At 38.2% G+C, this 12,990-nt stretch overlaps 1 protein-coding gene and 1 pseudogene across 2 annotated transcripts in view; both read right to left on the bottom strand.

The window, feature by feature from the left end:
* The window catches only part of USP50 (ubiquitin specific peptidase 50), a 38,146-nt gene that overhangs the window by 21,327 nt on the left and 3,829 nt on the right, over window positions 1–12,990 (bottom strand). The window contains exon 2 of one of the 2 annotated variants that reach the window (XM_024997345.2): window positions 2,808–2,865. In XM_024997345.2, coding sequence (XP_024853113.1) covers window positions 2,808–2,845 — 38 coding nt within the window. In that variant the 5' untranslated portion in view covers window positions 2,846–2,865. Of the gene's footprint in view, window positions 1–1,497; window positions 1,718–2,807; window positions 2,866–12,990 lie in introns of those variants that run through there. The other variant, XM_059890270.1, reaches the window with a different exon arrangement.
* Window positions 6,275–6,855, bottom strand: LOC101906880 (large ribosomal subunit protein mL42-like; annotated as a pseudogene).

The following is a 12,990-nucleotide window of genomic DNA, read 5'->3' as shown; positions in this document are numbered from 1 at the left end:
AAATGAATGAGATTACAGAAGGGGCTTCCCAGGTGGCTCAGTGGTAGAGAACCCACATGCCAATGCAGGAGACACAAGAGACATGGGTTTGATTCCTGGGTCGGGAAGATCCCCTGGAGGAGGAAATGGCAACCCACTCCAGTATTCTTGCCTGGGAAATCTGATGGACAGAGGAGCCTGATGGGATACAGTCCATGGGGTTGCAAAGAATTGGACACAACTGAGTGACTAAGCATCAGTTATACAAGCATACAAATGGAAAAAGCTCTTCAAAAATGTCATTATCAGGAAAGAAAGTAGGCTGACAACTATTTCAGATTTAAAAGAAACTAGAGAAACAAGACCAAACACTCAATCCTGAGTGGGATCCTGGATCAGGAAGAAAATTAGTATAAAAGGGTATTATTAGGACAATTGATAAAATCAGAATATGGATTATATATGAGTAATTTTGTATTTTGTTGAATCTTCTGAATTTTATAACATTGTATTCTGTTTATTAAAGAGAATGTCCTTGTTTTTAAGAACTACATACTGAAAGATTAAGGGGTAAAGGCGCATGATTTAAGCAACCTGCTTTCAAATGGATCAGAAAAATACACAGACACAGAAACATAATGAAAGAAGGGAAAAGGGAGTGATAAAGCAAATATGAAGCAAATGTAGCCCAAATGCCTACAACTGGTGAATCTGAGTGAAGGTATACTACAGTTCATTGTACTCTTCTTGCAATTCTTCTGTAAGCTTGAATTATCTCAAACAGTTACAAAATTAAGAATGTAGTAGATATACTTGTCATTTGGATTTATTGCCAAGATATATTACCGTTAAGTCAAAAAGCAAGATGCTTTAGAGTTGCGTGTAGTATATCCAAATGGTTATCTATCTATATAGATATTTGTACATTAATATATACCTTTATATTTATGTTCAGGCTACACAAAGACATTAAGAATACATTAAGACATTAAGAATTCAGGCATCATTTATGACGCCTGAAAAAGGGATCCTGGCAACTAGAGAGGCTAACTCTTGCAGTTATTTGAACTTTGCAGTCTATTTACAGATGAGTTTCTTGAAGTCACCACAGTGGTGGTTCTGGAGGACTTGAATACTATCATCCTGCTCTTTTTGTAGATTAATTTCTCCCAAGACCTTGTTTCTCCTAATCAATGTAGTCTGGTTTAAAATTTCATTTTATATTTGATGCTGGAAGATAAAAATAAACTTCATATTCACATATTGATCTTATATCCAGGAAGCTTTCTAAACTTTAGTATAATTTTTATTAATATATAGGTTATTTAGATTTTTTCCTTTCAATTCTTATGCATTTTATTTTTTATCTTTCAAACTAGCTAGCACCTCTCATAAAATGCTGAATAAAAGTGAGATAGTAGGTATCCATAGCTCATTCCTGAACTGAGGAAAAGTATTAAATAATTCACCATTAAAAATAATACTTACTAAAAAAAAATAAATAAAAATAATACTTACTAAAGGCATAATTTGTTTTTTGAGAGTAGCAATCATGAATGGATTGTGAGTGTGATGAGGTTTTTCTGTATCTTTTGTGGTAATCATGAGATTCTATCTTCTTTATTCTGTTACGGTGGTTAATTATTGATGATGGTCATACATTAAACTCACTTTCTATTTCTCGAATCCGCCTGCAATGCAGGAGACCTGGGTTCGATCCCTGGGTTGGGAAGATCCCCTGGAGGAGGGCATGACATTTAAGAGAAATCTATCTTATTTGTGACATAGTATCATCTTCATGAATTGCTGGGTTCTGTCTGCTAATCTTTTGTTCAAGATTTTTGTATCTACGTTCACTGAGTAAAATCTCCTACAGATTAGTATTCTTTACCATGTCACAAATTACCAAATACCTAGTGGTTTAAAACCACTAAGGTAGTTTAAACCACTAAGTGGTTTAAAACCACTAAGGTTTCTGTAGGTCGGAGTCCAGGCATGGCTTAGCTGGGATCACATATTTCATTTTGTTGTCAAGTGTCTTTAGGATCCTTCAACCTGAAACAGTTCTTATAAATCTCCTTGACTTTCAAGAATTTACACCTTTGAAGATTACTGGCCAAGTATTTTGAAGAATATCCCTCAATCTGGGTTTGTCTGATTTTCCTCATGATCAGATTCACTTCATGCATTTGTAACATACAAATATCACAGAAGTGATAATGTTTTCTTACTGCCTCACATTAGATATTAGGTGCAACACAATTTTGATCTGTCCCAACACTGGCAATGTTAACTCTAAATCACTCAAAGTGGGGCCTGCCAGGTTTCTCCATCATAGTTACTTTTCCTTTTTTTTTTTTGGCTGCACTGTGTAGCTTGTGGGATCTTAGGTCCCTGACCAGGGATTAAACCCGAACACTCAGCAGTTTTAAAGTGCAAAATCCTAACCACTGGACCATCAGGGAATTTCTAGTTATATTCTCCTTTACGTAATCAGTGTTTTGTAGGGAAGGCTTAAAACACTACAGGGGTTGCCAAATGGCGATTTTCTAATGCCATAATTCCAACTACATTCATCAGTTGGTCCTCTACTATAAAGAGAAGTTTTCCCTTTTCCTTATTTATTTTTAAAAAGTTTTCATCTTTGTGGACTCACAAATTTCTACTTTAAAGTTCACTGGACTAGAATCTGTTATTATCATCATTTATTTTTGATGTACAAAGAGTCTCAAGATTAGCCAGCAGGAGGCCCTTCAAAATGTTTTCTGTACCCACTTGACTCTTGGAGCACCTTCTTACTTTTTAACACAGCAAGATCTTTCACTTACCTTGTTACTAACTCTGTACCAGTCCTGAAGTCAGCCATTTCTCAGAGAGCCCTGGTTCCTGTTGGAAGAGAACAGTATTTAGAAACCAAGATCTGGGAGCTAGGTGTACTCATGCTACTGCAGTATCACAGGCTCCCATTATCCTCTCTTTGTTTCCTTATTTGATCAGCTTCCCTGCATGCAACTTATCTCCTGTTGCTGCTACTACCCCTGATCCCCATCCCACTACACTACACACAGACACCATCCTTACTTACTCTGCTTCTCTGATACCCAACGTCAAGCCACTGCTGCCCCACAATATGAAGCCTAACTAGATTGGTCTCAACTATGGCTTTTTTTTAGATCAAAGTGTGAATAAATAATGGAAGAGAAGAAAGCAAGCAGGCTTTCCCTGTTATTTTCTGCTTCTCATTTTGATGGATTACCTTTCGTGTGTGTCTCTTCTCAGATTGCTTTAAGTTCACTAAACTGCTACAGAAACATAAGTAACAGAGCTTTTTAACCTGAGAATGAGCATTCAGGTGTGGGGGTGGGATACGGCTGTCGGCAACTGTAGGAATGCTTTAGTGGATTTTCCAAGGAGAACAGTCTATAGAAAAGTGTGGGAGCAGAACTGTGACACACTTGGATAGACTGCAGGTGTTCTGACAGAGGCCAGTAATGCCCACTCACAGTGTGTCATGCGAGGAGTCCAAAAAACACAGGTCTCTCCTGCAAATTGTGCCCTCCATGTCCTTGCCAATGTCTGTGCCCACCTTGGACTGAGGACATTCAAAGCAGATATCCACACACATTCTCACACTACAGCCAGTTTAGACCCTGTGCACAGCATCCATCCTCACTGTAGTCCAGGACAGGGAGGCCTCAGCCAGAACTCGGACACAGTGAGTGCACACAGCTGGCCCTGACAAGTGTGTGCATACACCCTGCCAAGTCCTTAGTGGTCTGGGGAGTCTCCCTTCAGACTCAGAGCTACTGTTACATCAAGACATGAACCAAGCAAAGAAGAGTGAAAGGATGGATTACCTTTTTTAAAACTTCCTCTTTTCTCCTCTCCCATTTTTCCTTTTTTCTAACTTTCTGGAAGCTGTACATTATTTTTATGTTCTATGTTTCCTTTACATATTTCAACAAATATACAAGTAGCCCTTATTACCTTAATATATTTGGATCCAAGGTTTGAATACCAAGGGATACTGTATTATCCCAAACTATTTAGTTTTGAACCTGTGGATGGTTTGTAATGAGTTTGTGTGAAAACTAAGTTTATCCAGTGTCTGAGATAATACAGTGAAAGTCAGGATAGCAAGGGCTACTCATACTTAAAATTATTCTTCAATGTCAAAAATTAAAATATATAACTTTACCCCAAAAGGTGAGATAAATATGCTTTACTACACCTTCCCCTGAATACTCTTTACATATTAAAAAAATTTTATTCTAATTTACTTAAAAAGATTAAGTCACACATAAACACTTCTCAGCAAGTATTTAAATCTGTATACTTCATAACCTTTTGCTCACCTCTGTATCTTTTATTTCAGGTCTTCCTATTTCAATCCTATATTTTAAGTGAAGTGTAGTTGACATATTAACTTCAGGTATGGAACACAGTGATTTGTTTTTGGCCACACTGAGCAGCTTGTGGAATCTTAAGTTTCCTGCCCAGGGACTGAACCAGGGACATGGCAGTGAAAGTTGCCAACTCCTAACCACTGGACAGCCAGGGAATTCTGTGACCTGGTATTTTACAGATTATACTCATATAAAAAGTTATTACAAAGTATTGGCTATATTCCCTGTGCTATTATATCCTTGGATCTTATTTTACATCTAATAATAGTTTGTACCTCTTAATTCCCTTAACCAGTCTTGCCCTTTCCTTCATCCCTCTCCTCTGGTAACCAACCGCTCGTTTGTTCTCTGTATGTGTGAGTCTGTTTTATTTATTTTTCAGTCCACATGTAAGTGAAAACATGCCGTATTTGTCTTTCTCTGACCAATTTCACTAAGAACAATACCTTCCAGGTCTATCCATGTTGTTGCAAATGGCAAAATTCCATCCTTTTTATGGTTGAATAATATTCCATTCTATCATGTCATTTCCAAATAGTGACCGTTTTCTTTCTTTCCTTCCAATATGAATGCCTTTTCTTTTCCTTGTTTGATTGCCATGGCAAGGACTTCCAATATCATGTTAAACAGAAATGCTGAGAGTAGGCATCCTTCTCTTGTTCTTGATGTTAGAGGATGTTAACTGTAAGTTTATTATAAATGGCTTTTATTATGTTGAAGTATGTTTCCTCTATGTCACCTTTGAATGGGTGTTGAATTTTGTCAAATTCTTTTCCTGCATCTATTGAGATGATCATGTGATTTTTAGTCTTGGTATTGTTAATGTGATATACCACAATAACTGACTTATGGATATTGAACCATTCTTGTATCCCTGGAATAAATCTCACTTGATCATGACTGATGTATGATCCTTTTCATGTATTGTTGAATTTCATTCACTATTATTTTGTTGAGGATTTTTGCATTTCTGTTTATTAGGGATATTGGCCTGTAATTTTCTTTAAAGTGTCTTCTGTTTTGGTACCAGGGTAATGCGGGCCTCATAGGAGAAGTTTGAAGTGTTCTCTGCTCTGCAATTTTTTTGATAGTTTGAGGAAAGGTATTAACTATTCTGTAAATGTTTGGTAGAATTCCTCTGGGAAGCTCTCTAGTCCTGGACTTTTGTTAGAAGTTTGTTGGTTACTGATTCAATTTTAATACTAGAAATTGGTCTGTTCAAATTTTTTATATCCTTCTTGGTTTAGTCTTGGAAGATTGTATATTTTGAAAACCTTATTCACTTTTTCCAGGCTGTCCAATTTGTTGGTATATAGCTATTAGTAGTATTCTCTTATGATTGTTTACATATCTGTGATATTGGTTGCATTAATAACTTTTTTCACTTCTAATTTGGGCCCTCTCTCATTTTTCTTAATGAGTCTGGCTAAATAAAGGTTTATTGATTTTGCTTATCTTCTCAAAAATTGAGCTCTTGGTTTTTTTTTCTTTTTTTTTTGCTGTTTTATGTATTTCCACTCTGATATTTATTTCCTTCTTTCTGTTGATTTTGGGCTTTGCTTGTTCTAAATCAGGTCACTTATTTGAGTTTTTTCTTATTTTTTGTATGTGAAGACATTTTATGATGATTTTACTATATATTAGTGATAAACCCAATTGTGGGCTTCCCCGGTGGCTCACGGGTAAACAATCTGCCTGCAATGCAGGAAACCTGGGTTTGATCCCCGGGTCGGGAAGATTCCCCAGAGGAGGGTAGGGCAACCCACTTCAGCATTCTTGCCTGGAGAATCCCATGGACAGAGGAGCTTGGCTGGCTACAGTCAACCGGGTTGCAAAGAGTTGGACACAACTGAAGCGACTGAGCACACACACACATGTGCATACCCAATTGTATTTTCTCAAACGGCAAATGAGATTAAGGATAATATTTCCCTTTGGATCCTGAAAACCTCATTATCACCTGTCTTTTGGAGGACTGGGTTTCTTACAATGTCTATGATTCTGTCCATGAGGATACCAATGGTGCTTAGTAGTAAAGAACATTTTGCTAAGTTGTTCTATCGTGGGTCCTTGCTCAAAGTGTTCCCTTTTTTCTTCTAATTTGGTTTTCAGCCCTAGATCATGTGTTTCTTCATTACGTACAGGATCTGGCTGAGGCATAGGTTTTGTGTGTTCATATGGGATGTCCAAGGAAGGGTAATAGCATACTATTATCCTGCCATCAGATGTCACAAAATTGTCTACTTTGCAATTATAGTCATCTGGAAGAGAAGACTATGTAGATTTATGACAAACACAATATAAGGTTCCATTTTGAACTCGAAAATAATGTTTCAAGCTAGTTCTGTTTGACATTGCCCATTTTACTGCTGCCATTGCCATGGAATCAAGATGCTTGTCAGCATGAAATAATTTGAAGAGAAACTGTTCTTAAAATCTGCTTCTTGACTACTGCTCACCACAAGCCTGCCATTTTGTCTGAGATTTTTTTTATGTCTTGAGTTAAGCCTGTATCAATATAACCTTCCTCCTTAGAACAGCTTTTGCTGCTTCCTATAGATTTTGGGAAGTTGTGTTTTTATTTTCATTTGTCTCAAGGTATTTGTTTTCCCCTTCAATTTCTTCATCAACCCATTGACTTCTTTCTTTTTTGGGGACAAGTTGTTTAGTTTCTGTATGCTTTTCCATTTTTTCTTCTCTTGATTTCTAGTATTATACTGTTGTAACTGGAAAAGAATCTTGATATAGTTTCAGTCTTCTTAAATTTACTGCTAATTGTTTTATGACCTAGCATGTAATCTACTCTGGAGAAAGTTCCACATGTACTTGAAAATAAGGTGTATTCTGCTGTTTTGGGATGGAATAGCTTGTGCTGGAGTCAAGATGGCCGGGAGAAATATCAATAACCTCAGGTATGCAGATGACAGCACCCTTATGGCAGAAAGTGAAGAACTAAAAAGACTCTTGAAGGTGAAAGAGAAGAGTGAAAAAGTTGGCTTAAAACTCAACATTCAGAAAACGAAGATCATGACATCTGGTCCCATCACTTCATAGGAAATAGATGGGGAAACAGTGGAAACAGTGTCAGGCTTTATTTTCTTGGGTTCCAAAATCACTGCAGATGGTGATTGCAGCCATGAAATTAAAAGATGCTTACTCCTTGGAAGGAAAGTTACAACCAACCTATATAGCATATTCAAAAGCAGAGACATTACTTTGCCAACAAAGGTCCATCTAGTCAAGGCTATGGTTTTTCCAGTGGTCATGTATGGATGTGAGAATTGGACTGTGAAGAAAGCTGAGCCCGAAGAATTGATGCTTTTGAACTGCGGTGTTGGAGAAGACTCTTGAGAGTCCCTTGGACTGCAAGGAGATCCAACCAGTCCATCCTAAAGGAGATCAGTCCTGTGTGTTCATTGCAAGGACTGATGCTGAAGCTGAAACTCCCAATACTTTGGCCACCTCATGCAAAGAGTTGACTCATTGGAAAAGACCTTGATGCTGGGAGGGGTTGGAGGCAGGAGGAGAATGGGACAACAGAGGATGAGATGGCTGGATGGCATCACTAACTCAATGGACATGGGTTTGGGTAGGCTCCGGGAGTTGGTGATGCACAGGGAGGCCTGGCGTGCTGCGATTCATGGGGTTGCAAAGAGTCGGACACGACTGAGCGACTGAACTGAAACTTGTACATATCTGTTAAGTTCTTCTAACATGTCATTTAACATGTCATTGATATAAGTCAGATAATAAAGTCCCCTACTGTTACTATATTACTGTCAATTTCTTTCTTGGTATCTGTTAATATTTGCTTTACATACCTAGATGCTACTATATTAAGTGCAGACAGGTGCACATTTACAAATTAATAGCCTCTTCTTGTATTGACTCCTTTATCTTTTATTATAGAAAATAGACTTTGTTTTAAAGTCTACTTTGTCTAATCTGAGTACTGCTACCATAGCTTTTTTTCTTTCCATTTGCATGGAACATTCTTTCCATATCTTCATTTTCAGTCTGTTTTTTAGCTCTGAAGTGAGTTTTTGTAGGCAGCATACACATGGGTCTTGTTCGACATTTAAAAAATCCAATCAGCCACTGTGTGTCTTTTGGAGTGTTTAGTCCACTTAAAGTGATTATTGATAGATAAGTATTTATTGCCATTTTGTTACTTCTCTGGTTATTTTTGTAGTTCTTTTGTTTTTTTAGTCTCTTCTTTGTGGTTTAATGATTTTTATTGTTGTTTGGCCTCCTCTTTTTAATTTTCACATGTATTTTAGATTTTTGATCTGTGCCTATCATGAATTTCACATATATTGATCTATACCTACTTTTTTTTAAACTAAGTCATTTCAGTTCAAAACATTTTAAAATTCACTCCCTGTCACATTTTATGTTTTAGATGTCATATTTTACATCTTTATGTCTATCCATTTACTGTATATTGTGCTGTGCTGTGCTTTGTTGTTTCCAACTCCTTGTAACTCCATGGACTATAGCCTCGCCAGGCTCCTCTGTCCAGGGGATTCCCCAGGCAAGAATACTGGAGGGGGTTGCCATGCCCTCCTCCAGGGGATCTTCCCAACCCAGGGATCAAACTCTGGTCTCCCGCATTGCAGGTGGATTCTTTTACCGTCTGAGCCACCAAAGAAGCCCACTTTATCGTACTTTACTGTAGTTACAGTTGATTTTACAGTTTTGTGTTTTAATCTTCATATCAGCTTGTTTCATTGGCAGATCCATTGCCTTTATTGTTACTTGCACTTGCCAGTAAGATTTTTCCTTTCGTGTATTGTATTTCTTATTATAGCCTTTTTTTTCTTAAAAGAATACTACCATGTTAACATTTCTATTAAGGTCAGCTTAGTGATGATGAACTCAATTGTTTTTGATTGTCAGGGATATTCTCTCCAAATCTGAATGGTAATCTTGCTGGGTAGAGTATCCTAGATTGTAGATTATTTCCTTTCACCACTTTAAATATATCGTGCTACCCTTTTCTGGTCTGCAATGTTTCTGTTGAAGTATCAGTTGATAGCCTTAGTGGGGATACCTCAGATGTGGCTCTTTTTCTGTTGCTGCCTTTAACATTCTCTTTAATTCCTGCCATCCTTAGTTATGGTATTTCTTGATGTCTCTTTGGGTTCATCTTGTTTGGGACAGTCTGTGTTTACTGGACCTGGGTATCCTGGGTTTGGGAAGTTTTCAGTCATAATTTCATTAAATACATTTTCTAGCCCTTCCTCTCTCATTTCTCCTTCTGAGATCCCTATAATGTGAATGTTAGTACACTTGATGTTGTCCCAGAAGTCCCTTTAATTATCACTAAATTTTTGTTTTTCTGTTCTGATTGGGTGATTCCCACTGTTCTACATAATTTCCAGATCACTTGTGCATTTTTCTGTATCATCTAATCTGCTATTAATGACTTCCAGTGTATAATTTTCATTTCAGCTATTTATTCTTCAGTTCTGATTTTTTTTTTTTTCAAGCTTTTGTCTGTTTATTCAAACACGATGTGTCTTTAGGAGTTTAAAAACAAGCTGGAAACACCATTATCCTTTGAATAATGCAGAGTGTCACTGAAGAGGGAATCGACGCCATTGTAGTTTGTAACACTAGTGTGTTAAACAGTAAGTCCCTATCCATATTCCTGGACTGTAAACACAGGGAACCGAAGTATCAGAGGGAGCACAGGAGGGATCACAGGAGGGATTCATTCTTTTATGTTCTAAGTCTTTGTTGAAGCTCTGAGTTCCTCCATTCTTCTCTTGAGTTCACTTCAGTTCAGTCGCTCAGTCATGTCTGACTCTTTGCAACCCCATGGACTACCAGGCTTCCCTGTTTATCACCAAACCTGGAGCCTCCTCAAACTCACGTCCATCACGTTGGTGATGCCATCCAACCATCTCATCCTGTTCAATGAGCATTTTAATGACCCTGTCTTTATACTCTTTATCAGGTAAATTACTTACCTTCATTTCATTAGTTTTTTTCCACCCTGAGATTTTGCTCTTTTGTTTGGAACATATTGCTTTGAATTCTGTTTGTCTCTATGAAATCAAATGTCTTCCTGGTGTATCATTGGGTGGGAGTAGCCCTATGCAGTGTGTGTGCCCAGTTGCTTTAGTTGGAGAGCTGGACACGAAATGAACAGGTGCCACATCTTCTCAGTTGCAAGCAATCGCTTCTTCCTAGTTCAGTGGTGGTTGCTGCCATTATGTGGGCAAGTCCATGACCCAAGGGGCCCTGAGGGAGCTGGGCTTCTCCTAGGAGCAATGGAAATCTACCGGGGGGAGGGGGGAGTGGGGTAGAGGGAGACAGAGGTATGGCCAGGGCTTGAGGGGAAATGTGGAACAGTTCAAAATTTGTGTCCTCCTTGGCCAGGAGCCATGCCCTTTATCATTCCAACTTTAGAATATGCACTACTGCAGCAAGAATTAGACCTTATTTTTCTGATTTTATCCTTAATATTTTCCAAGAAAACTGTACATTTTCTGAGAATACCATTAAATAGCTTGGTTCAAACTCTTCCCTTTGTCTTCATATTGCTTTGTCTCCCCCAAATATTATAGTACAGGTAAAAAAAATTCTTGTGTCAATCTGATGTTTTTTTCCTTTGTATACTTCTTTTTGCTTCTTGCAGAGTAACATAAATGCAATTAATTATGCAGTTTTCTCACTTATTTCCTCTCTTCTTTTAATCTGGAATGCTTTATTAAATAGTCACTATATCTCATTCACTAATCTAGAAGATATTTATTGTAAATCTACTTTGTGCCAGTCGTTGTGCTGGGTATTTGATAGTGAATAAAATACACATCTCACTTTCATATATATAGTTCACCCTCTATTAACTACTTTTATTCTCTGTGGCTCCAACTCTTCCCACAGAACAGTTACTCTGACTTTTGTACACCTGTACTAGTTATTCTGTACTTAACCTCAGATATGCAGATGACACCACCCTTATGGCAGAAAGAGAAGAGGAACTAAAAAGCCTCTTGACGAAGGTGAAAGAGGAGAGTGAAAAAGCTGGCTTAAAACTCAACATTCAGAAAACGAAGATCATGGCATTCTGGTCCCATCACTTCATGGGAAATAGATGGGGAAACAGTGGAAACAGTGTCAGACTTTATTTTTGGGTGCTCCAAAATCACTGCAGATGGTGACTGCAGCCATAAAATTAAAGGACGCTTACTCCTTGGAAGAAAAGTTATGACCAACCTAGATAGCATATTGGAAAAGCAGAGACATTACTTTGCCAACAAAGGTCCGTCTAGTCAAGGCTATGGTTTTTCCAGTGGTCACGTATGGATGTGAGGGTTGGACTGTGAAGAAAGCTAAGCGCCGAAGAACTGATGCTTTTGAACTGCGGTGTTGGAGAAGACTCTTGAGAGTCCCTTGGACTGCAAGGAGATCCAACCAGTCCATTCTGAACGAGATCAGCCCTGGGATTTCTTGGGAAGGAATGATGCTAAAGCTGAAACTCCAGTACTTTGGGCACCTCATGCGAAGAGTTGACTCATTGGAAAAGACTCTGATGCTGGGAGGGATTGGGGGCAGGAGGAGAAGGGGACGCCAGAGGATGAGATGGCTGGATGGCATCACTGACTCGATGGACGTGAGTCTGAGTGAACTCTGGGAGTTGGTGATGGACAGGGAGGCCTGGAGTGCTGAGATTCATGGGGTCGCAAAGAGTCGGACATGACTGAGCGACTGAACTGAACTGAACTAGTATATGACCAAGCACTTTTATGGTTAGTTTACTTGAATTTTCTTGTTGTTTTAGTTTTACACTTGTTTTCTGACAACTTTTTTTTTCCTTCTCTCACTCTTAAAAAATCTTAAAGGGTAACCTAAAATGCTTCAAATGTTAAGAGATGAATATGGAAAAAATTTACACACTTTGAGCACATTATACACATACACATATCTTTTGAGCGTGGGCTGTTATTTTGACTACACTAACAAAAGAATCTGCAAGATAATAAGTTCCTTTATAAAGAAAAAAATCACTCTCAGAATGTTCTTGATTCTCCATCATACCCTCTTCTCTTTCTTGGAACTTCTAAGAAAAAAGGGTAGCATGAACAGATCTATTATTTGAGTACTGTTGTTTGCCGAGTATATGGCTTTCCTGGGTGGCTCAGATAAAGAATCTGCCTGCCAGTGCAGGAGATGCAGGTTCAGTCCCTGCATTGGGAAGATCCCCTGCAGAAAGAAATAGCAACCCACTCCAGTATTCTTGCCTGGAGAACCCCATGGAGCCTGGTTTGCTACAGTCCTTGGGGTTGCAGAATCAGACATGACTTACTGACTGACCAGCAGCAGCAGTAACTCACTGAATCTTTACAGTATGGGACAAACACTGTCACAGAGGCTTGCTCAATCAGTTGGTTAATCATGAAGTGACAGAACAAGAATCCAAGTCTATCCAGCTTCATTTTGCGTGCATACACAGTAGCTCCAGAACTGAAAGGGATGTTGTAGGATATACCATACTTCCTTTTTATAGGCAGAGAATATTCTACTTTTAGATATATCATATTTTATTAATCCATTCATCTAATGGACATGTGTGTTGTTCCACTTTTGGGCTATT

The sequence above is a fragment of the Bos taurus genome, chromosome 10 (assembly GCF_002263795.3).
Source record: "Bos taurus isolate L1 Dominette 01449 registration number 42190680 breed Hereford chromosome 10, ARS-UCD2.0, whole genome shotgun sequence".
In the NCBI taxonomy this organism is placed as follows: domain Eukaryota; kingdom Metazoa; phylum Chordata; class Mammalia; order Artiodactyla; family Bovidae; genus Bos; species Bos taurus.
This window is presented reverse-complemented; position numbering and strand designations above follow the sequence as displayed.